This window comes from Leptodactylus fuscus, chromosome 4 (genome assembly GCF_031893055.1).
Source record: "Leptodactylus fuscus isolate aLepFus1 chromosome 4, aLepFus1.hap2, whole genome shotgun sequence".
NCBI lineage: Eukaryota > Metazoa > Chordata > Amphibia > Anura > Leptodactylidae > Leptodactylus > Leptodactylus fuscus.
The window spans coordinates 175,056,673-175,079,251 of record NC_134268.1 but is presented as its reverse complement, the minus strand read 5'-3'; the positions used below and the strand labels follow the sequence as shown (position 1 = coordinate 175,079,251).

General features: G+C 43.2%; 1 protein-coding gene across 3 annotated transcripts in view; it reads left to right on the top strand.

The window, feature by feature from the left end:
• Positions 1 to 1,934: 1,934 nt before the first annotated feature.
• The window catches only part of OXNAD1 (oxidoreductase NAD binding domain containing 1), a 62,404-nt gene continuing 41,759 nt past the window's right edge, over positions 1,935 to 22,579 (top strand). The window contains exons 1-6 of one of the 3 annotated variants that reach the window (XM_075271464.1): positions 1,935 to 2,029; positions 3,072 to 3,145; positions 4,427 to 4,527; positions 8,467 to 8,625; positions 8,945 to 9,011; positions 11,658 to 11,764. In XM_075271464.1, the coding sequence (XP_075127565.1) occupies positions 8,504 to 8,625; positions 8,945 to 9,011; positions 11,658 to 11,764 (296 nt within the window). In that variant the 5' untranslated portion in view covers positions 1,935 to 2,029; positions 3,072 to 3,145; positions 4,427 to 4,527; positions 8,467 to 8,503. Of the gene's footprint in view, positions 2,030 to 3,071; positions 3,146 to 4,426; positions 4,528 to 8,466; positions 8,626 to 8,752; positions 9,012 to 11,657; positions 11,765 to 22,579 lie in introns of those variants that run through there. The other 2 variants (XM_075271463.1, XM_075271465.1) reach the window with 2 other exon arrangements.

Genomic DNA, 22,579 nt, shown 5'->3' with positions numbered 1-22,579 from the left:
GAAAAAAAAGTCATTTAATGGTAGAATCCCTTTAAGCAGTGCCATATATAGCCAGCTGGTCCTGCGTGGTAACCTTGGGGAGCTGTCTTGTGGCAGCAAGCCAAGCATTTGTTTTTCTTGTACCCATCTTGGATACAGGCGCCATCTTATGATATAACATTATAGCAGTTTCAAGCATAAGCAACTATATGGAACATTCAGCTTTAAGGATAACACTGTTTTTTCATACAATACATAATTATAAACTTCACACTCTAAGTTATTAGATTGGGAGAGGCCAAAAAAACACGGGCTCTCTCACCCTGGTAATGTCAGACTGCTGCCGCTTTATTGGATCTGGCTGGGTGAGAAAAAGGAAGAACTTACATTTTCTTTCCCCATATTTTCCGTAACCAGCCAGATCCGATAAAGCAGCAGTAGCAGCCTGGCTGGCTTTTATTTTCACAAGGGGCTAAAGGAGAAAAAAAACAACAAAAACCACCACAGCCCCTGAACACGGCAATACCCCATATGTGGTCGAAATCTGCTGTATGGGCACATGGTGAGGCTTGGAATGGAAAAAGCGCTATTCAGCTTTTGGAGGGCGGATTTTGCTGGAATACTTTTCTGGTGCCATGTCACATTTGCAGAGCCCCTATAATACCAGTCCAATGGAACCCGCTTCCCCCTCTATTTGCCTTTTGGAGGGCAGATTTTGCTGTAAAGTGGCGCTCACACTACCGCCATTGTCCTCCCCAAGATTTCTGTCATAAACCCTGAGGAAAAATACAGGGGACGCCTTGCTGGCGGTCTGTGTCCGTTTGCAGCCTCTCCACCTGGAACTCTTTTTTTTCCTTGCAGCACGGACACAAAGTCCTGCATGTAGTCCTGTATATACCCAATGCAATATAAACTGCCATTTGGCACAGAAGAGAAGGAGCGCCATTTGGTTTTTGGATGTCATGCCACTTTGTAAGAGTCCCTGAATTGCCAGTAAGGGCTCGTTCACATCTGCGCCCAGTCTCCGTTCTGCAGGTTTCCGTTTCCTGCACAAAACAGAGGCAGGAGACAGAAACCTGCAGGACTCTTTCATTTGAATGGGTGAGAAAGCTGTCTGGCCGTGAGCGGCGGTAAGCGTTTTATGCTCTCTGCCGCGAAACTGTTTTTTTAAAGACGGACACAGAGTCGGACATGCAGTACTCTGTGTCCAGATAAAAAAAAAAAAAAAAAAAACGGTTTTGCGGCAGAGAGCATAAAACGCTTACCGCCGCTCACGGCCGGACCCGGTCTGTGGTTTCCATTTTCTTGCATGCAGAAGACCACAGAACGGAGCCCCGAATGCAGGTGTGAACCTAGCGTAAAGTGGAATCAGCAGATAGGACACCATTTTGGAAACTAACTCTGAAGGGATTTATCAGGCCTCAGTAGCTATACAAAATGTATAGACTGCAGTACAAGCAATCTCATGATCACAGGTTCAAGGCTAAATTACCCCCTGAGACATAAAAAAAAAAAAAAAACATACCCCAAGGGCACTTACATGGCTGCAGACTTTGTCCTCTTCAGGGAGTAAATGGCGTCTTCTCTTTCTCTTCTTCTCCCCGGGACTATAGGGAGAGCCTCGTCTTCATTCTGTCCATGCGCAAACAAGACTACAGAAGAGAAGAACGGATGTCAAACGGACACACAACGGATGGGTAACATTTGCTCATCCGTTTGTGTTCCGTGTACCTTAGGCAGTAAGGTTACATACAATGGAAGCATTCTAGTCATCAGTTTTTATTAAAGGTTTCATAGATAGGTACCAAAAAACAAGGGACGCTATGTGTGAACACTGCCACAGATCTGTAAACGCTACACGCAACACTATCAACTTCTCACTACTACAACCCCGCTGTCAGGAGCCTGACTCCTCCCATACACGTGGTATCACGTGACCGTGACGGCATCAAAGGTCCTTTAGCCTTCCAGACTGTAGTAATGAACCCGGAAGTCACCAATGTCATGTAGTCCTCATGTGACCAGATGCCGGCAAGTGTACGAGCTGCGGGTGAGGGATCCTATGTTGTGCTGTGTGTGCTGTCTGTACACGTGAGATCTCCTATAGTATACTGTATACACGTGATGGATCTTATGGTCTACTGTATAGGTGAGATCTCCTATAGTATGCTGTATATACTGTATACACGTGATGGATCTTATGGTCTACTGTATACTGTATAGGTGAGATCTCATATAGTATGCTGTATACACTGTATACAGGTGATGGATCTTATGGTGTATTGTATACTGTATAGGTGAAGGCTCCTCGTTTTAATGTATACACTGTATTTTTACAGTTGAGGGATCCTATAGAGATACAGTATATACAGCACATGATAAGATAATGCTTTATAGTCCCACTGAATTTCCCCATGGTGGGACTATTAAAGGATTATCTTATTGTGTGCGGTAAATACTGTATCTCTATAGGTGAGGGGAGGGCTCTTCATATGGTGTACTATATATACTTTATCTATACATATGTATACATTGTATCTATACATGGTTGCTGTATATACTGTATCTATTCATGTGAAGACCCCTTATATGGTGTTCTGTATATACTGTACCTATACAGGTAAAGGCTCCTTATATGGTGTATTGTATATCCTGTATATACATGTGAAGGCTCCATATATGATGTTCTGTATATACTGCATCTATACATGTGAAGGCTCCACATATGGTGTACTGTATATGTACAGGCGAGTGTTCCTTTTAAGTATAGGTCATCACTAGATAAAGCCTGGAAATCCCCTTTAACTAATAAGAGTTTTCTCCCATCCTGTTAGTTTTTCAAGAAATGAACTTCATCTATGGACAACATATTCTAATGTACTATACAGTATTTTACATCAGATATACGCCAGGAAATACTTATAGGTGCTCTGTGTGCTTGTGATCCATTTACATGGTATTGCCATGTTCATTTCCCTTAAAATTCTGTATTTCAGGTGTGTCCTACAGTATCTAATTATTTTAGCCTATTTTTGTATTACCCTATAATCAGTTTACATTTGATGGGTCTGATCTATTCATTTCCCTTGTAGGTATTATAAAGTCGGAAGAATTCTACACAGTGGCATACATGATCAATCTGTGATCTCCTGTCACTGGATTAAAGGTATGTCTTTACAGTTTTTTGGGTGGAATGTGCCGAACAAGTCACACTTTTATTACACAGTTACGCTGGGTTCACACCTGTGCCTCGGTCTCCGTTCTGAGATTTCCGTCTTCTGCATGCCTGTACCGGATTCCCCGTTGTTGAACGATCCGGGCGACCGCACGCGTGCCAACATGGAGGGCTCTGCGTGCCCTCTCTAGCACGCGTGCCATAGGTTCGCCATCACTGCTTTAACCTGTTCTCTGCCATTGGACAGAGTCATTTAACAGCAGTGGCATGTGGCATGTGGCAGTCCTGTGGCTGGCCCAGATCATAAGAGTCTGAGCAGAAGACCAGATCTGCTGTACGTTGGTGTTAAATGACTATTACTGTATCTTTTAACTTAAACTCTGTCATTGATGAGTGTTATCCTGTTCTCTGTCAATGGTGAGGAACATGTTAAAGGGATCCTATCATTTAAACGCAATTTTTTTCTGCCTGTCACGTAGGAATAGCCTTAAGAAAGGCTATTCATCTCCTACCTTTAGAAGTCTTCTCCGGGCCGCCGTTCGGTTAAAATCCCGTTTTCCGCCGGTATGCAAATGAGTTTTCTCGCAGCACTGGGGACGGGCTCCAGTGCTCAAACAGCACTGGGGGTGTCCCCATTGCTGCAGAAGAATTCTCCAGCACCGCCTCCATCTTCAGGAACTGGGTCTTCACGCATCTTCTTCAGGGGTTGGCTTCAAACTTCTAGGCCTAGGGCAAAGCCGACTGCGCATGCTTGCTGGCCTCAAGAAAATGGCCGCTTACACAGTATTGTAAGCGGCCATTCTCTTGTGGCCGGCGGGCATGCGCATGTCCCCTTCAAAGCCTAAGGCTAGGTTCACATCTATGCTCAGGTTTCTGTTCGGTGGGACTGTTTGAGAACCCCTGAACGGAAACCTAATCTGAATAAGAAAGCGGTTGTCATAGGAACCATGCGGATCCTTTAGACTATAATGGGGTCCGCATGGTTTCCGCCCAAAAAGGTTGAAAAATGTCATGCGGATACGGGAACAAAATCCCTGTACGGAGAGCCACGCACAGATGTGAACCCAGCCTTGGGCTACATACACACGAGCATAGTGGTTCTTACTACCCACAAATACTGATTTGCGATCTGTAAAAGACATGTCCACATTGCATCATTATGTCATCTGCTATCGCGGAACCACAAAAAAACTTGTATGATCCCCTGCACGTTTATCTGTGAGCCTGTACTGCCATTACAGACAAGAATAGGACCTGCTTTGTACTTTGCAGATCGTTTCTACAGCCTGGACACTGATCGGTAAAACCTATGGACCTGTGTATGGAACCACAGAAACAAATGAGTCCGTATTCTATCAGCAACTGCGAACAAAGTACAGAAAGCAACTATAGTCATATGCATGGGGCTTAACAAGGACAAGGGTTATCCATAAATATATGTAGGGAGAGTTTTCATAACCAGATTTTTATGAGAACAGGTTTAGACCAAGCATGAAATGCAAATTAAAATGGGTTGTCCAGTTTTAGAGAAATATTGAGAAATAGATGCTATTGTTTCTAGTATGAAAGGTGATATAATTTTCCATTATACTTTCTGTATCAACTCCTCGTGGTTTTCTAAATTTTGGATTGCTGTCATTCAGTATAGTCACAGCACAGTAATGTAACATCTGCCTGGTAACGCACCATGCACCTCTATGTGCATCACATGACCATGGACTGATTTTTTTATCCACTGCAGAATGAATGACCGCAAGCAGAGATCTACAAAACCATAAGAAACTAAGGTCGGGTTAACCCCTGCGCACGGTCTCCGCTTTATGGGTTTCCGTCTTTTGCCCGAGAACCTGGACAGGAGACGGAAACCCTGCAGTCAGTGTCCACCCGTGAGTCTTCTGGTCTCCGCGGCAAAATTATTATTATTTTTTTTAACCGGACACAAAGTCCTGCATATCCGACTTTGTGTCCGGTTAAAAAAAATAATAATAATTTTGCCGCGGAGAGCAGAAGACGCTCACGGGCGGACACTTTGCAAATCCACTCAAATGAATGGGTTTAAAAACTGACTGCCAGTTTCCGTGTCCTGTCCAGTTTCTCAAGCAGAAGACAGAAACCTGCAAAGCAGAGACCGGGCGCAGGTGTGAACTTGCCCTAATATAAATAGCATATTGGAGAATTGTACAACTTTTCATTATACAAGGAGTTATCTCTCAATATTTGTGTGAAACTGGACAATGTATCGTTAAGCAGTGTGTTCTGTTCAAAACCCTGATGAAAAAGGAAAAAGTCATAGGATCTGTGAGAATGAAAGTCATAATATTATTGGCAACAAACCCTTAAGTTGATCCCAAAGTAATAGTTTTCCTACCGCACTGAACTAAGCTGTGTTCTTGGCTTTTCAGTAAAATTCATGTGAATGGTAAGCAGATTGCAAAATACAGGCATTCTTTGGGAAAGCTCAACACCATTAAAATTAATAACTTCCTTCTTCAGGGTGATCTCCTTGGACTAGTAAAATTACCTAAATCTGGATTGTGTCCTGCTGCTCCATAATCTTAACTCTAGGCCTGGTTCTGACACTGGATCACTTGTTCAGGAGAGGATGATTTTTAGGTTTTAATCTTCTCTTAAAGGGTTGGTTCGCAGAGGGTCAGGCTAGGTTCACACCTGCGTCCGTTCTTCATTTGGGGTTTCCAACCCAAATCCGCTTAAAAAAATGCGGAGAGAAGAGTCCTGTAAGCAGGAAACCCGAAAAAAAGCAGAGCCCATTATAGTTTATAGGGTCGATGGGTTTTTGTGGGTAACCTCTTTTTTTAAGCAGATTAGATTTCAGTGTGTAAGGTCCCCTAGTGGTGTGAACCTAGCGTCAGACTCCACTAATTGAATCGAATCACAGAATTGGTGGGGTACTTATTAAAACATTTTTTTTAAATTAAATAATAAAATCTAGCTCGCACATCACAAAAGACTTAAATCCATATATGTGGTTAATGAAGTTAAAACCATATATTATGCTTGGGCAAGACTCTACAAGCCAAATTGGAAGACTATTCATTGGTTCAGTTCCTGGATACACACTATTACAAACGTCAGGTATGAGTGTCCCCCAACAGTATCTAATGGTTGTAAACACTGTCCTCATCCATCGGGTCTAATACTCCCTGGGCCTACCTATGGCATCACTCGAGCGATCTTCAATTTAAAGGGCCACATCTTTCTCAATGCTGTTGGTCTAGAAGCCATCTCTGTTAATGTCCCTAATCAACGTGCATTGAAACCAACATCCACTGATCCCCTATAGCCATCTAATGTATGAATAGGGTATGGGGTTAGTGTAAACCACTCTCTACGCGTTTCACCCTTCTAACTCAAGCTTGGGATCATGAATATTGTCCCAACTATAAATTAAGAGTTGCAGTTAAAACAGCTGTTCCCAAAGCTTTGATAGCGGACTCTGGTACTTATTTGGTCTGACACTGAACGCTGTCTTGTGTCGGGTATATAAAGGCAAAACCCTGCCTATTATCTGCCTCCACCTCAATGACGTCACAAGAGGGTCAGGGATTCATAGATTGGTCCACCATCTTATTTCAGTAGTCGACAGAAAGGAGACGAGGGGGTGTCATAACCAAATACTTAAAGGAGTTTTCCAGGAAATACATTTTTTTCCCCCTAGCAGTTGGAGAGGGTGAAAAATAAAAAAAAAATCACCTGTCCCCGGTGCTCTGATGTTTGGGGCAGCGCTTGGGGCTTGTTCCCATGGAAGTTCTTGTCATACAAGACCACTGAGGGCAATCAGCGGCCTTAGGAAAGGACCTAGGACATCACAAGTGACATATGTGAGTGATTCTCCTGTTCTGATCCTTAGGCCGCTGAGGCCAATCCTGTGTGCCTTGGACTTCCACCAGAACAAGCTCTGGAGCATCAGAGACTCATTAAAAGTAGAGTCATTTGGGAGAAATTGGGAAACCAACATTTCATATGCCACTCTTGTGCTGTGATGAAATGCAGTAAGTCACTGTGACGGTTTGACCTTAAAGGGAATGTCTAATATATCCCATTGTAATAATGAGATGTGAGAATAAGAATGTTTGGACGCTTCCTTCCTGTATTTCCTGTCTAATCAGTACAGCGGGGTGTAAGAGCCTTATGGAAGCTGAAATGAATGGCCATCAATTGATAGAGAAAGGTCATAGATTTTTACGGTCTTTAGAGTACAGCCAGATTTGTGTGCATAGTATATAGTATCTAGGCCTCCAGCATTACACTGTTACTGTTATTAGATATATGTGGGACAAATAAGAACAACCAACCTTCTAATGTGTTTTGGGTCCGACCCAAGATGTTAGGGATATAAGGATCAGGCTGTTGGATCTAGGTAAGATAGATTATGAATATAAGCATACTCTGCCCAGTCACCACGCAGCTATCTAAAGTGCATGGCCAGCCTAACTCCCCCATCTTCTAATACCAATGAGAATGATCATTCTTGGTTTTTTTTCTCTATACATATTGTTGACATTATGTTTTCAAGAATTTTTACGGAAAACGGTCTGAAAAAATACCACAGCTTAGGGCATAATCCTTGGATCCATAGAAACTGGCCAGTGCAGTGTGAAAAACTGCATTTTTAAAGTTAATAGTTTTTTTTTTTAACCAAATTTTCTGGGTCTTATACATTGATAACCTAACCTTAGGATAGGCTATCAATATGTGATCAGTAAAAGGTCTGATGCCTGGGACCCCCAGAAATCAGCTGGTTAAGAAGCCTTCAGTCCTCGGGTGAGTGATGCGACTTAACCGAATACCAAGCATAGCGCCATACGTATTATAGCGGCCGTCCTTTGTACTGCAGCTCAGCCCCATTTACTTGAATAGGACTGAACTACATGTGACCAATGAGCATGATGTCACCAGCACACGGTAAAGGCTACAGTCGTAAGCTCTGCAACGCTCTAACTAGCTGATTGTTCGGGGTCCTTGAACCTTGCGATCACATGTTAATGATCTCTCTTAAGTATAAAGAAAACCTCTTCATAATGGGTAGTCATTTAAAATAAAAATAAAAACTCCTGGGCCAATATTTTCTGAAAATCTATTTTTTAATAAAGACCTAATTTACATAATGCCTTTTTCTGATGATACATTCCCTTTAAGGAAGTAGACCACCCCTTTAAGAGCACAGTAGCAGTGAGTTTCACAGTAGAGAACAATAGAGAAACTTTGTTAATAATGTTTTTATCAATGTGACTATCCGATACCATTTGTGCAGATAATGTCATTTTTTTGTTGCTCTTTCCCCTCTCCCTTAGCCTGAGGTAGACGGATCAGCGCTCTCTGACCTCAGCCATGGCTCTTGCTGCTATTTCTGCCTCCTGTCAAGTGCTCAGAGGGACTACTGGAATTTTCACTAGTCATTCGGCCTCGTTACTGTCGAGGGCCCCAGCTTTGTGCGCTTGTACCCTGAATAGGTGGGTGATCTGTCTGCAGGCACTATTAAATATTGTATAAAAAGTGATGTGATGGCAGTTCTGTTGTTTCAGGAAAGAGTTGCTCATCAAACTTTCCAACAGTAGATCTTTGTTGCTGTTGTTGTAGGACAGAGGGCTCTCGTAAGTAGCATCACACCATGTTATTCAGCCAGCTCTGTCGCTTCCACTGCCTGTCTGTCTGTTCAGAAGCGAAACTGTACGATTATTGAGATTGACAGACCATGCCATCAGCATCTGTTAGTGATCCTGGCAGCGCAATGTGTATTCTAACCTTAGAATCTGGATTTATTTAACATAGACGGAAAATGACATCACAGCGAAAAACCGATCATTTGGAGAGAACAGCAAACACCTTTAGACAAGAGGTGAGTGACTGGGTTACAAATAGCTGGATCCTGAACATCCAACTATACCATGTGTTATATAAAGATTTAAGCCCTGTGCACATCATGTTAAAGGGGTATTTCCTCCTCCATATTTCTGGCTATATCCACAGATAGATGCAGATCCCACCTATGGACACACATCTGTCTTGAGATTGGGCCCCATCTGTCCGTGCCAAAGAATGGAGACGGGTTGTGCAAGTGCATTTCTCTTTTCACTTGTATGGAAGTCTATTTCCTAAGTCCTATGCAGATGAATAGAGACCCGCTTACACAGCCCCCCTACTTTTAGGCTCAGACTGGGCCCTGTTTTTGAGATAGATGGGAGTCCCAACGTGGTAGCCATATCGATCAGGTATTAAGATATAGCCATAAATAGTGCAGAGGTAAAACCCCTTTAAGCCCTTCGTTTAATGTATATGCCAGTAAAAGCTCTTTATACCTACTATAAAAAAAATTTAAAAAAATTACACGGTCCAAGTACCTGAGCGAGGGTCATTTTGGCCACTGGAATACATTCCTTTTTTAACGGAACAGGAAAATGTAGTAGCCTATGCTTTTGTATTCCGAGGCATCACACTAAAATGATTGTGGCAAAATTGTGGTACATACACCTCAGATAATACTACTGATGTATACATGAATGACAGGCTTTAATGTGATGTGAATAGGGCCTAATTTAAGCATTGTTCTGATCACAATTGTTATTTGCTTATCTGTAGAGACACGCATAATTGCCTTATGTTATAGTAAATAATTAAAATTCAAAAAATAATATGGCTCCTAAGATTTAATACTTTTTTGTAGTCTTGGACTGTGTTATGGCTCTAAGAGATTATCTATGACTTGGTGCTGTCTTAGCCTACCTACCCTAGGGTCCTTACAAACTACATCTATATTGTATCATTGCCGCATGTGTGGGAAAGCTCCCAACATATGTTATATGGATCCTTAGGCATCTGTTATTGCCCTCTTTTTTTCCTTCTGTATTCTATCCCATACAGAAGCCTCTTTTTTTTTCTTTTTTTTTTTTTTTTTTTAAGGAATAGCATTATTATTTTAGTTTTATTTGAAGCACCATACATATGGTAGGGAGTAAATTTAGCTTTTCAGCAGGAACGATTTGCATGTAATCGTGACTTCTGGTTAACATGTTGTGTAACTTTGCAGGGTTACTGTGTTCACTCATGTGCAATGAAGTCTTTGTGCCAGTGCGTGTACCGTACATCCCACATGCTGACAGTCATAAAGGGAAAACGCACTAAGTCATGGGATCCAAACACACTGACATGGCCTGCCCTCAAATGTTGTGGCCATGTTTTATGTCAATTAGAATATATTTTGCCCAATGCATTTAGTTCAGATTGTGTTCATACGTTTCTTATTTACTGTATTTTTACAAAATTGCTAAAGCACAATAGTTTTGTTAGGATTACAGAAAATTGTGGCAAAATGTATTATCTCAGCATGTGAACACTACCCAAAGATTTCTATGTTAAATCTTATTTCTAAACATCCTATACTAATTTTGATCAAAACTAACCCATTGTTTAGGAATTAGTCAACTTCTCAGACCTGTTGTTCCTCTTAAAAATGAATAAATAAATTGACAAAGTGGGTGAGATTTTAAACAAGTCTGACAATTTCCAATCAGTGGTGACAGTATAAGGCTGTGTTCACACTAAGGGTAAGTTCACACGATGTAACGTTGAGCGTGATCTGGCAAGTATACGGCGTGTCGGAATTTGCGCGCCATAAAAGATCCCATTCATTTAAATGGGAGTTAGGAGCGTATACGCCGTGTTATTTTGCAGGCGCAAAATCACAGGCGCAAAATAACGCGGCGTATACACTCCTAACTCCCATTGAAATGAATGGGAGCATTTTGAGCGCGTCATCTGCCGGCACGTGTATACGTGCCAGATCACGCTCAACGTTACATCGTGTGAACTTACCCTAAGTATACGCTGAGCTGATTCTGAACGTAAAACACGGTCAGAATCAGCGCGTACAAAGCAGATCCTATTCATTTTAATGGGAGCCGACATACGAGCGCTCCCCATTGAAATGAATGGGCTGTTTTTTTCCCTATTGGTTTCAATGTGATACGTGCGTATCACATTGAAAGCAATAGGTAACAAAGCCTCCCATTGAATTCAATGGGTAGCGTGCGTAAGGCCGAACCCATTGAAGTCAATGGGATTCTGTTTTACATTGCCCACTCTGACAAGGGTTTACGTATCAGAATCAGCGGCGCGTTACTCCGTGGGAACGGAGCCTAAAGACTGAAAGGGTCCAGAGGTCCTTAGAGTGCCTTCCCTTTAAAAATTGGAACACCCTTGGCATGCATATACGGTCATATACATGAGGCTTTATACCCTAAGACTTTGTAGGGTAATGCCTAGTTGTCAATTCAGTTATACATTTCTAGGAAAAATCAGTAATGGTACAACGTAGGTATGCGAAATGTTTTGTGGGCAAGTCTATACTGAAACAGACATGTCAGGAGAGGTGACGGCTCCCCTTGAAGACACCTCAAATGCATGTTGATCTTAAAGGACGGCCCTTTGTAGAGCCTTTTACTAGTTTATGCAGTGAACAAACAGACTTGTTTTGTTTTTTGGACAGGTTATTTCTCCTGCAAAAGTTTGTGGGATAACCAATGAGTCTTCCACTGTGAAGAGAGTCCGACTTGCTGTGGAAAGCAGTGAATTTACTTTTAAAGCAGGGCAATGGTAAGTTACTTGGGGGGAAGAGTAATCTGTTTTTTGCACTATTTATGGTGCATTTATACGGTGTAGTTGGGCGCTGTTAAAACGGCACCAGAAAAACTTGCATGCACTTTTGATGCTGTTTTTGGTTCAATGTCTTATTTTCATAGGTGAAACATTAAATAAATAGGTTTCACCTTTAAAATTAGGAAATGGCACTGAAATCTTCATCAAAATCTTCAATATTCATGTCATACACAAGTCTTGAGCATGATGCCATTAGTCATCCCATAGGGTGCATGCACACTACGTAACGCCGGGCGTGTATGAGAGCCGTACACGCCGGCATTACAGCAGACTGCCGAACACTTCCCATTCACTTCAATGGGAGCGCTCGTAACAGCGGCGTTTACGAGCGCTCCCATTGAAGTGAATGGGAAGTGCTCGGCAGCCCTGCTGTAACGCCGGCGTGTACGGCTCTCATACACGCCCGGCGTTACGTAGTGTGCATGCACCCTTAGGGTGCATTCACACTACGGATACGGTGACTGATTCTGAACGTTAAAACACGTTCAGAATCAGTGCATATAAAGCAGATCCCATTCATTTCTATGGCAGCCGGCATACGAGCGCTCCCCATTGAAATGAATGGGCTGCTTTTTTCTCTACAAGCGCTCCCAATGAAGTGAATGGGAAGCGCTCGCATGTACGGCTCACCGTGTGAAGGGGCCCGGTGCTTGGCTCATTCCGAGCCATACACGCGAGCGCTTCCCATTCACTTCAATGGGAGCGCTCATAGAGAAAAAAGCAGCCCATTCATTTCAATGGGGAACGCTCGTATGCCGGCTCCCATTGAAATGAATGGGATCTGCTTTATACGCACTGATTCTGAACGTGTTTTAACGTTCAGAATCAGTCACCATATCCGTAGTGTGAATGCACCCTTAGACTTAATCTGCATGACGACTTGGCCTTGAGCCCATAGCCCGGCCAAAGATCACAGGGTATCACTGCTTATATTGCAGCTAAAACTAAAAACTGAGAGCCGCTGTATCGCGTCTCACAAATTTCACATCACGATGATCACAAAACTACCAAACTTCATGGATTTTTGCAACTCTCTTGTTGTGGCAAGTTGCAATTTAAATTCATTAACTTTCATTAGCTGTGTCATACCCTATAATCTGTATGATATGTACCATGTAATGGGTGTTACGACCAAAGTTGCCTTAGGCGCTGTTCACACTAACCATGTTCAAGAAGGTTGAAGGATGCCCATGATCTATGAAAAAGTAGCGAAAGCTCCACTTTTTATTGAATCAGAAACATAATCTGTCTTCACCATAGCACGGCCATGTTTTGTCAGAATCAGCACAGTGGTGTGTATATAGCCCTAACTGGGCTAGTGAATGCTAAATTTGATGACCTGAAATGGCCACAAGGATAGGGCGCCTTGCTCTGTGTGCTCACTACTTTTTAGAAATTTGTATTTGAAAAGCGTATTCTTGTTTCAGCTTTTTATGGCTGAGATAAGTGGTAGATGTGCATAAATAGCAATACAGCCTCCTCTGCTCCCAAATCCAATAGGTTTAAATAGCAGTTATGGAAACATTTTAGTACATAGAAAAATACTATATACCGTACTCTAGCACATAGAATTATACTATATATATCCTACCACTCAGAAGTATACTACTGTATTTACATAGCACTATACTATCTATGTAGAATATAGATCTATGCTGTATATAGCCATAGAACTGTACTATATACATAGCACATAGTACTTACTTCAAGATAATTTTTTTGATAACATCCGTCTTACTTTATACTGAGCGTGGAATGGGTGCAATGCCTACAAATATCACCTGGTACTGTGCTGAAGGAAGGATTTATAAATATGGTTGTTGTCTTTTCCTGCTGTCCTGTTTTAAAGAGGATCTTCCACCTCGTGGGGCACATGTGGTGTAATACACTGCTAAAAAGGCGATAGTGCGCTGAATTCAGCTCTCTGTTGGCTTTCCCGTTCTGTGCCTCCAGTGAAGAACCAGCGGTGCCGGTACCGTAGGTCTTCACTGTCAGAAGGGCGTTACTGACAGTCAGTCAGGAACACCCTTCCTCATAGCAGTGTCTATAGCGCTGTACTGTGAGAGCGGGGAGGTAAGCAGCGCCCCCTCTCACAAACCAGTGGAATAGACGCTGCTGTTAGGAAGGGCGTTCCTGACTGACTGTCAGTAACGCCCTTCTGACGGTGAAGAGCTACAGTACCGGTACCGATAGCTCTTCACTGGGGGCACAGAACGGGAAAGCCGATAGTGCACTGAATTCAGCGCACTGTCGGCTTTCTAGTGGTATATAACACCCAGATGGTGAAAGGTCCTCTTTTAAAAAAAAATTAAAAATTCACAATGATGAGATTTTGTAAGTTAAATGTGCCAAAATTCTAGCTTACTTTGTGACAAAAAACTGACCTACATTTTATGAACCACATTTTTATGTAGTTTAGACACTGTGTTGTACGGGGGAATTGGAATCTCTGGTTTTCTTTTGCAAACTTATCTTTATTGTAGCACACAGGGATATGTGTACAGTTTTATGCTGCTGAAACGTCAAACAAAGGAAAATAAAACTCCTATGCCTTTCCGGCGGCTAACTAAACAGTTTAGTCCCTTCCTAACTGGGAGTCAGCCTGTTACTGGCCTCCTAATAAACAAAATTTGCAGGTAAACATGGAGTACACATACCCAGCTTGTTTGTTCTCAAGCCTGCCGTGTACTGCCCTGAACTCCTACTCCATTCCGGGACCTAAAAGCTGAATGCCTGAGCGTACAGCAACAACCTGGGGGAAATATAGCCATTCTCCCAGACTATACCTTTCTCAACCTCACAGCATTTTTTTTTTGCCTAATTCAGATGCTGGGTGTGACTTAGCTTGCGGGGTACGGCTTGATGTGCAGGGGTATGGCATAGGATGCACCTTTGTGTGCCAAAATTCTGGTGCAAAGTAAGCCAACAATTTGGTGGTGTGAAATAGGGCTGGGCGATTAAATGATAAATAACTGTTACTGAACATCAACCAGAATAACTGATGTGATTTTATTCACGTTGGTTATTTCAGGTATTGCAACATTTGCGAGATTCTACCTGCAGTTTCATTTGGACCCAACATGTCCAAATTGGAATTGCTTATATTATACTCTGGGGTGTCTTCAGACTCTGGAGTATAATAAGGGGAGGCCCAGGGGATGTGATAAAATACAGTGTTAGGGCCCGTTCACATGTAAAGTGTGTAAACGTGCATGTATTTTGGCAAAATACATGTGTAAAAATAAGACTCCCATTAACTTCAATGACACTTTTTTTTTTTTACACGTGTTAAAAAAACACATCAAAATACACGTGTAAAATGTCATTGAAGTCTCGCGCGGATATTTCGGGCCTCTCGGTGGGTCAGTCCCAGATTCGTTTAGCTCTCTACGCTGACGACCTACTACTGTATGTTGCCCAGCCGCATGATTCTTTCCCTGCGATCCTTGAGGAATTCCGGCGCTATAGCAAAGCCTCTAATTTCAAGGTTAATCTTTCCAAGAGCGAGGCCCTAAATATTTCCCTTGCACAGTCGGAGGTCCTCCAGTTGGCCGCCAGTTTCCCTGTAAGTGGCAACCCAGCTCTATTAAATATCTGGGTGTCCAGATTCCTACTGATCCTGCTGACCTGGTTTCACTGAACTACCTTCCTCTGCTCGAGAGAACAGTTGTAGACTTGCGGGCGTATGGGTCCCTTGGATTATCTTGGTTTGGTCGTATCAATGCTTTAAAGATGGACGTCGTGCCCAGGTTTCTTTACCTCTTTCAGGCCCTTCCAGTCCCCGTACCCAGGCGATTTTTTTTTAAAACCCTCCAATCATTGTTCAGTAAATTTGTCTGGGGCTCCTCTCGTAGTAGGATTAAATTCCGAACCCTTACTCGCCGTAAGATTTGTGGGGGGGCGGGGCTTCCTGACCCGTTTTTGTATTATCGCTCGGCGGTGTTGCTACGACTTTTCGATTGGCGTTTTCGGGCCTCGGGTAAACAATGGGTTTCCATTGAGGCTGTGCTTCTCTCTGCCCATCTCGCCTCTCTTCCGTGGATCCCCCCTCATTTTCGACCGGCCCTGCCACGCGCCTCACTTCTTTCTTCTCACTTTCTGTCTACCTGGGATTCTGTCCGCTCTTCTCTTTCCCTGGCCGCGGTCCCGGGCTGTCTGACTCCCCTATTTCGGAATGACATGTTTCCTCCCGGTCGGACTGCCCGCCGATTTCTTTGTTGGTCTGTTAGCGACAATGCCAGATTGGGGTCTATTGTAGGTTCCCCCTCCCTGCCCTCTCTTAGTTTACTACAGGCATCTTTTCCGGACCTTACTCTTTCCTGGCTTGAATATAACCAGTTTTCTGCGTTTCTTCACCGGTTTTCTCTACAACCCATTCTCTCCGCTGCCCCGACTGCTTTGGAGACAGAGTTCCTTCGCCCTGTGGCGCCATCCCGTTTCCTCTCCTTGTTATACAATATCCTTCTTCAGGCCTCTGCCCCGGGACTCCCTCCATTTACTAGGGCCTGGGACTCTGACCTGTGCTCTCCTTTATCTGCTGCTGACTGGGAACGCTCCTTTTTGCTGACTCACAAACTGCCTATGCCCTGTAATGCGCAGGAGAAAAATTATAAGATCTTGTCTCGCTGGTACCGTTGCCTGACCCTTTTGCACCGTATCTTTCCATCTGTGTCGGCTGACTGTTGGCGCTGTGGATCCGCGGCGGGTTCTCTCCTTCATATTTGGTGGGACTGCGCGAAGATTCAGGAGTTTTGGTCGTCTGTTTTCTCTCTGTACTCTAAGGTCAGTGGTCGTTCTGTGTCCCTCTCCCCCCAATTGGCCCTCCTCTCCGTTATTCCTGGAAAGATTTCTAGAGTAAAGGGTGACTTGTTACGCCACTTTCTTACAGCTGCTAGAACAGTCATTCCATGCCATTGGCGCAGCAATGTGGTCCCCTCCTTGTCAGAGTGGCTTCATGAACTCCTACTAATTAGGAGGATGGAAGCTTTGGTCGCGGAGGACCTTGTTGACTCCTCTAAATTTGAGACCCTTTGGCGGCCGTGGGTCATATTTCAGGATTCGTCTGAGTTCTCTTCACTTTTTCCTTAAACTCTTTTCGGCTTGTCCCTTCTTGGGGTTTTTCTTTCACTCTTTTTCTTTGTTTTATATCGTTTGTCTTTCTACGTCCATGTCTCTTGATGTTGTCTTTCTTCCCTTTTGTTTCCTGTCTGTGTGGCGTATTGTCCTACCTCGGCTCTGTGTCTTGTTGGTCCCGCTACTGGGGCCGTGTTGAGTCTGTGGATGCGTCTCCTGTGTTGCCTGGGGTTGTTTGCTCTTGGTGCATGTCCATCCTATTTGACCCACTTCAGGTGCTGTTCTGTTGTTTCCAGAATTTTGGAGGTGCCCGTAGTTGGCTTTCTTTTGGCATTATTGTAATACCCTGTATTTTTCTTTGTTTGATCGTTTGTCCCTTGTTATTTTTCTCTTTCTTTGAAAATTCAATAAAATTCAGTTTACACATAAAATGTCATTGAAGTCAATGGGAGTCTTATTTTTACACATGTATTTTTTACACATGTATTTTGCCAAAATACATGCGCGTTTACTCCGTGTGATCGGGCCCTTACTCACCTTTTCTGAGCTCCAGCATGACTCCCTGCTGTCTTTGGGTCTTCTGACTGATGTCACGGACTGCTAAGGAAAGGAGCTAGAGGAAACTGGAGGGGGCGATAAAAAAAAATAAAAAATCCAACTGCTCTGGAATCAGTGGAGCGGTGCCTATGACCTGGAATTGGTAGAGGAGGTGAAAGGTGCACTCTAAGTTTAAGTATTAATTGCTGTAAAGGAGCCAAGAATAGGATTGTAAGAATATCTTCTAATTCAAGTTCAGTCCCATTGATATTCATGTAAAATCCGACACCTGCACAATATTTCATATAGCTGAATGAGCAAAAATAAAATATAACTTTTATTAGGTGTGCATGAAACAAAAAAGATGGACCTAATAAAGTGACACTACCAGTCCTCAAATCTGTATAAAGTGAGGTCTCTTCTGTCCAATAGTGGGAGCGTGCAATAATATTGTATTTTTGTCACCCTCAACAAAAATACAGACATTAATTTAGTGCTGAGTGAGATATCTCAGATATTACGAACATGACTTGAAGGAGCTGATGTCACCCAGGTCTATTCCCTAAATGATGTAACAGGTACAAGCAAGTACCAATGGTAGTTTTGATCTAACCACCTGGATGGTAAATCCAGGTAAGGAGTCTAAGCCTGGTGTGGCTCCTTCAAACTTAACACACCTGATATCCCGAATCCAAAGGGAAACAGGTATCCTATTGTATAACTAATGTAAGGTTCTTATTAAAGATATATATTCCTATGGCATAGATTAAACCACCTAGGAATGACATCTTGTAAATGATGTGTGCTGTTAATGGCTCAAGTCTCAGATGAGCTACATAGTATTATTATGCATGATGAACAGTAGCCTTAATAACCTCAATGGGACTAATATATATATAAGCCACATAACATCACAATATTTCAGCTTAAAAAAAAACCCTCAACAATATGTTAAGTGTGAACTTGTTAATTTTGTATTTCCTATGTAAACTAAACTTAGGCGGCTACGTTCAGTCATCACCATCTTGTAGAGTGTAAGTGTGTGTTCAGTTATTGCTTAGACATTATGTTTCTGTTGTGTGTAATCATTACTATATACGACTACGTTCACATTCGCCTTAAATCAGTGGACAAAAATGTCCAACACACACAACGTTTTTTTGTCCACCGCTTTCAGTTTAGGAATAACAAGCATTGACTATGATGGGGTCCATTTGGCTCTGTGTGTAACTGCTATTTTAGCGATCCACCTGTCCTTGGACAGATCCGAACAAAGGATAGTGTGACAGGTAGAGACAGACTGCAGCCATGATGTAAAATCATCCAGCACCTGTGGAGTTAAAGCTCTAACAAGAGACACAGGAAGTGGTCAGTGACACAGCAGGGTGTGCTGGGAGGGAGACAGTGATCCAGGGGAGTAAATAGGGAAAAGGGAAGAGACACCATGTTGGTCCTGAAGCAAAGCTAGAAACTCTGGACTGTAGAACAGAACAGTGATAACAGAAGGGAGTTTAGCTGAGCAGCTGAAGGCCAGAACTGATTGAGACATCCATCTTTCCCAGTGATAAGTACAACTGCCAGTATACAGTGATATCTGTGATGAAAGACTCATGTACTGTATGTGATAGCTGTGGAGACTGTATGAAGAGAAGAGAAGTAAAACTTTAACAACAACTGCTGTCTGGGATTGTCCCTTCGTCTAAGCTCTCTAATATCCAAGAACTCATATACACTATGTCCTACCTCGCCCCGCTGTGAGACGGACATACGACATTGGTGGCCCGTACGGGGATATTTAGAGACAAGATCAGACTGCCAGCGGTGGGATTCTGGGTAAAGACTGCCACAACAATTAAAGACACAGTATCAAACAGACAGCTATGGCTGTTGAGACACGGCTTAACAGCATCAGTACGTTGCTCCTTCAATTGACTTATGAGGAACTGGGTGCTGTAGCTGCACATGTGAAGGTGTCAGAAGAACAGGTCTCTAAGACATGCAACCACAGACAGCTCTTAACAGCCATAAACAAGCAGATGGATGAGCTAGGGGATAGTGAGGAGGAGGATGTCTTGTGCACATTCCTTAATGATTTAATGAAGTTCATCACCAGCTTGAGACCAGGGTGTAAAGAGGCAGTGCGAGACACTGAGAGTGAGAAATCCCTCCCACAGACTGAGCTGCAGGAATTGAAAGAGCAATTGGTAGCATTGAAGAGAGCTGTGCAAGAATCGACCAAAACCCCTGAACAAGCAGCAGAACCCAGTAGAACTCTTAGCCCACCCAGGTTAGGGAAGTCAAGACAACAGACCTCTCTAGCATCACAAATCACTATCAGGAAAGATTTCAAGATCCTGGGACAGATTGGAGAACATGAACAAAAAGACAAACTGTCTTACACAAACCTGATGCACCAGATAGAGACAGGATTACAGAATGGCTATCTGCCGGAAGAAATTATCGAGGCAGTGGTAAAAGCTATTAGCCCAGGACTGAATTTGCGGAACATGCTAGAAATGAAAAGTCACTTGACCTTACCACAACTGAAAATGATCTTAAAAGGGCACTACAAAGAAGAAAACACCTCAGAGCTGTTCCATAGACTCATCAACATCTCTCAAGATACCAAGGAATCTCCTCAAAGCTTCTTGTTCAGAGCCATAGAACTCAAAGACAAGCTGTTGTTTGCATCCAGCGAAGTAGATGCAGAGGAAAGGTTTGTTGCAGGACTAGTACAGAAGAAGTTTTTGAGATCTTTAGGAACCGGGTTAATAAGTAAAGACATAAAGTTGCAAATGAAGCAGTACCTGGAAGATCCTAACATTCCAGATGAAACCCTAATTGAGAAGATGAACGAGGCAGCTAGCTTGGAGTCTGAGAGTGAACAAAAATTAAAGAAGGGCTCTATAACTAAAATGACCAAGCTGGGCCAGCTGAAAATGAATATGTCTAATGATCAGCCGGAAGGTAGGCGAGAAGATTCTCCTACACATGCGGTGCACACCAAATCATCTTTGATAGAGAGAACAGCCGACACTAATTGGGAGAAAGCATTTGGGGAACTCCGAGCTGAATTAGCGGAAGTGAAAAAGTTGATTCGCGCTAAACCAGAGCCAAGACCAGTCAGATCTGGAGGGGTTTTTCAGAACAGAAGACGACCTGCTTGTGAAGCATGTCGAGTGTCAAATCGAAGTGCCGCCTGTGTCCATTGTTGGGGGTGTGGTGAAGAAGGGCATTATGCCAGTGGATGTCCAAAGTCACGATCTTCTAAGCAGATGAAGTCCCAAAAACAAACACCACCCCTCACCAGAACAGCTTCAGATATACAGAAGTTGTATCAGTCTTATCCCCAGGTATGTGATCGTCTTCAACAGTTACAGCAAGGCGGACAGGGGCATCAACCACTCGGCGATCAGTGTGATAGTCTGATCAGGCATCCCCAGAACCAAGGACAGTTCTCAGGTAGTGAAGACAGACTCATTAGCCTAATTGGTGAGAAGTGCTTGATTCAATGTAAGCTAAATGGACTCCTAGTGAAAGCTTTGTGGGACACAGGAGCTCAAGCCAGCATTATAAATGAAGATTGGAGAAGGAGTCATTTGCCGCAAACTTGTCTTCATCCAGTTGCAGAACTCATGGGTCCGGTAGAACTCTGTGGTCGAGCCGTGAACCAAACTGAAATCCCTTTTCTAGGTTGGGTGGAAGTGATGTTTCAGCTGAAAGCTAAGAAGAACAACGCTATTGAGTTACTCGTACCCTTTCTAGTCACAAGTGATCCAAAGGTGGCTGAAGAACCGATCCTTGGGTACAATGTGATCAATGAGGTCATTCAGCGAACTAATTCCTTGACACCGTTAATAGATGCTATAGCCACCTCGTTTACCATATCTAGAAGGGAAGCGGAGAAGGTGGTCAGCAGGATAAAGGAAGCACAGAACACAGTGAGGTTGAAGGAAGTCAAACTCGGCTCGCGTCCAACTATCATTCCTGCAAATAGAACGGTGAGAGTGAAGTGTGGTGTACGAATGGAACCAGGAAGAAAACCACAAGAGAGACTGTTTGTACCGAAAGACTCTTCAGATCTTCCTGAGGGCATTATCCAAGGTGAGACCATATTGACTATACCTACTGGTGGTTTTGCTCGGGTGGCTGTGTTGGTGAGAAATGCGACAAAGCATGAAGTGAGGCTGAACCCCAAAACTGTGTTAGGCCATCTAGAAACCATTAAGACTGTGTATCCTGCCAATGTGAGACCAGCGCAGTTCTCTTCCATGAATTCGGTGGTACAACCCAGTAACAATGGTTGTCTAGTCGAAAGACCTGTACAAACTACACCAGAACTGTGGGATCCCCCAGTACCTCTGGAACAGCTGAGTGCTGAAGAACTGCCGGTAGTGAAACAGATGCTGAGGGAAGAATGCCATGCATTCTCTAAAGATGACTCTGACATAGGCTGTATACCATCATTGAACCTGAAGATCAATTTGAGAGACACTACCCTAGTAACTAAAAGTTATATGTCTGTACCTAAACCATTACACCAAGAAGTGAAAGAATACCTGCAGGATCTAATCAACAGGGGATGGATCCAAAAGTCTAAATCATCCTATTCCTCCCCGATCGTATGTGTCAGGAAGAAAGATGGTACATTGAGACTCTGTTGTGACTACAGGGAACTGAATAGGAAGTCAATCCCTGACTGGCACCCAATCCCTAAAATTCAAGACATGCTGGATAACTTGTCAGGAAGTACCTGGTTCTCTGTTCTTGACCAAGGGAAGGCCTATCACCAAGGTTTTGTGGAAGAGTCCAGTCGACATTTAACAGCCTTCATCACACCATGGGGACTGTACGAGTGGATCCGTATACCGTTTGGACTTAGTTCTGCTCCTGCAGAATTCCAGAGAAGTATGGAAACATGTTTAGAAGGATTAAGAGATGACATTTGCCAGCCTTACTTAGACGATACGGTGGTACACAGCAAGACCTTTGCTGAACATGTGAGATCAGTACTCCAACGTTACCAGCAACATGGAGTAAAGTTGACACCAAAGAAGTGTGAACTGTTCAAGAGACAGGTTCGATTTCTGGGAAAAATCGTGTCTGGAGATGGTTATACCATGGACCCAGCAGAGATCGCTC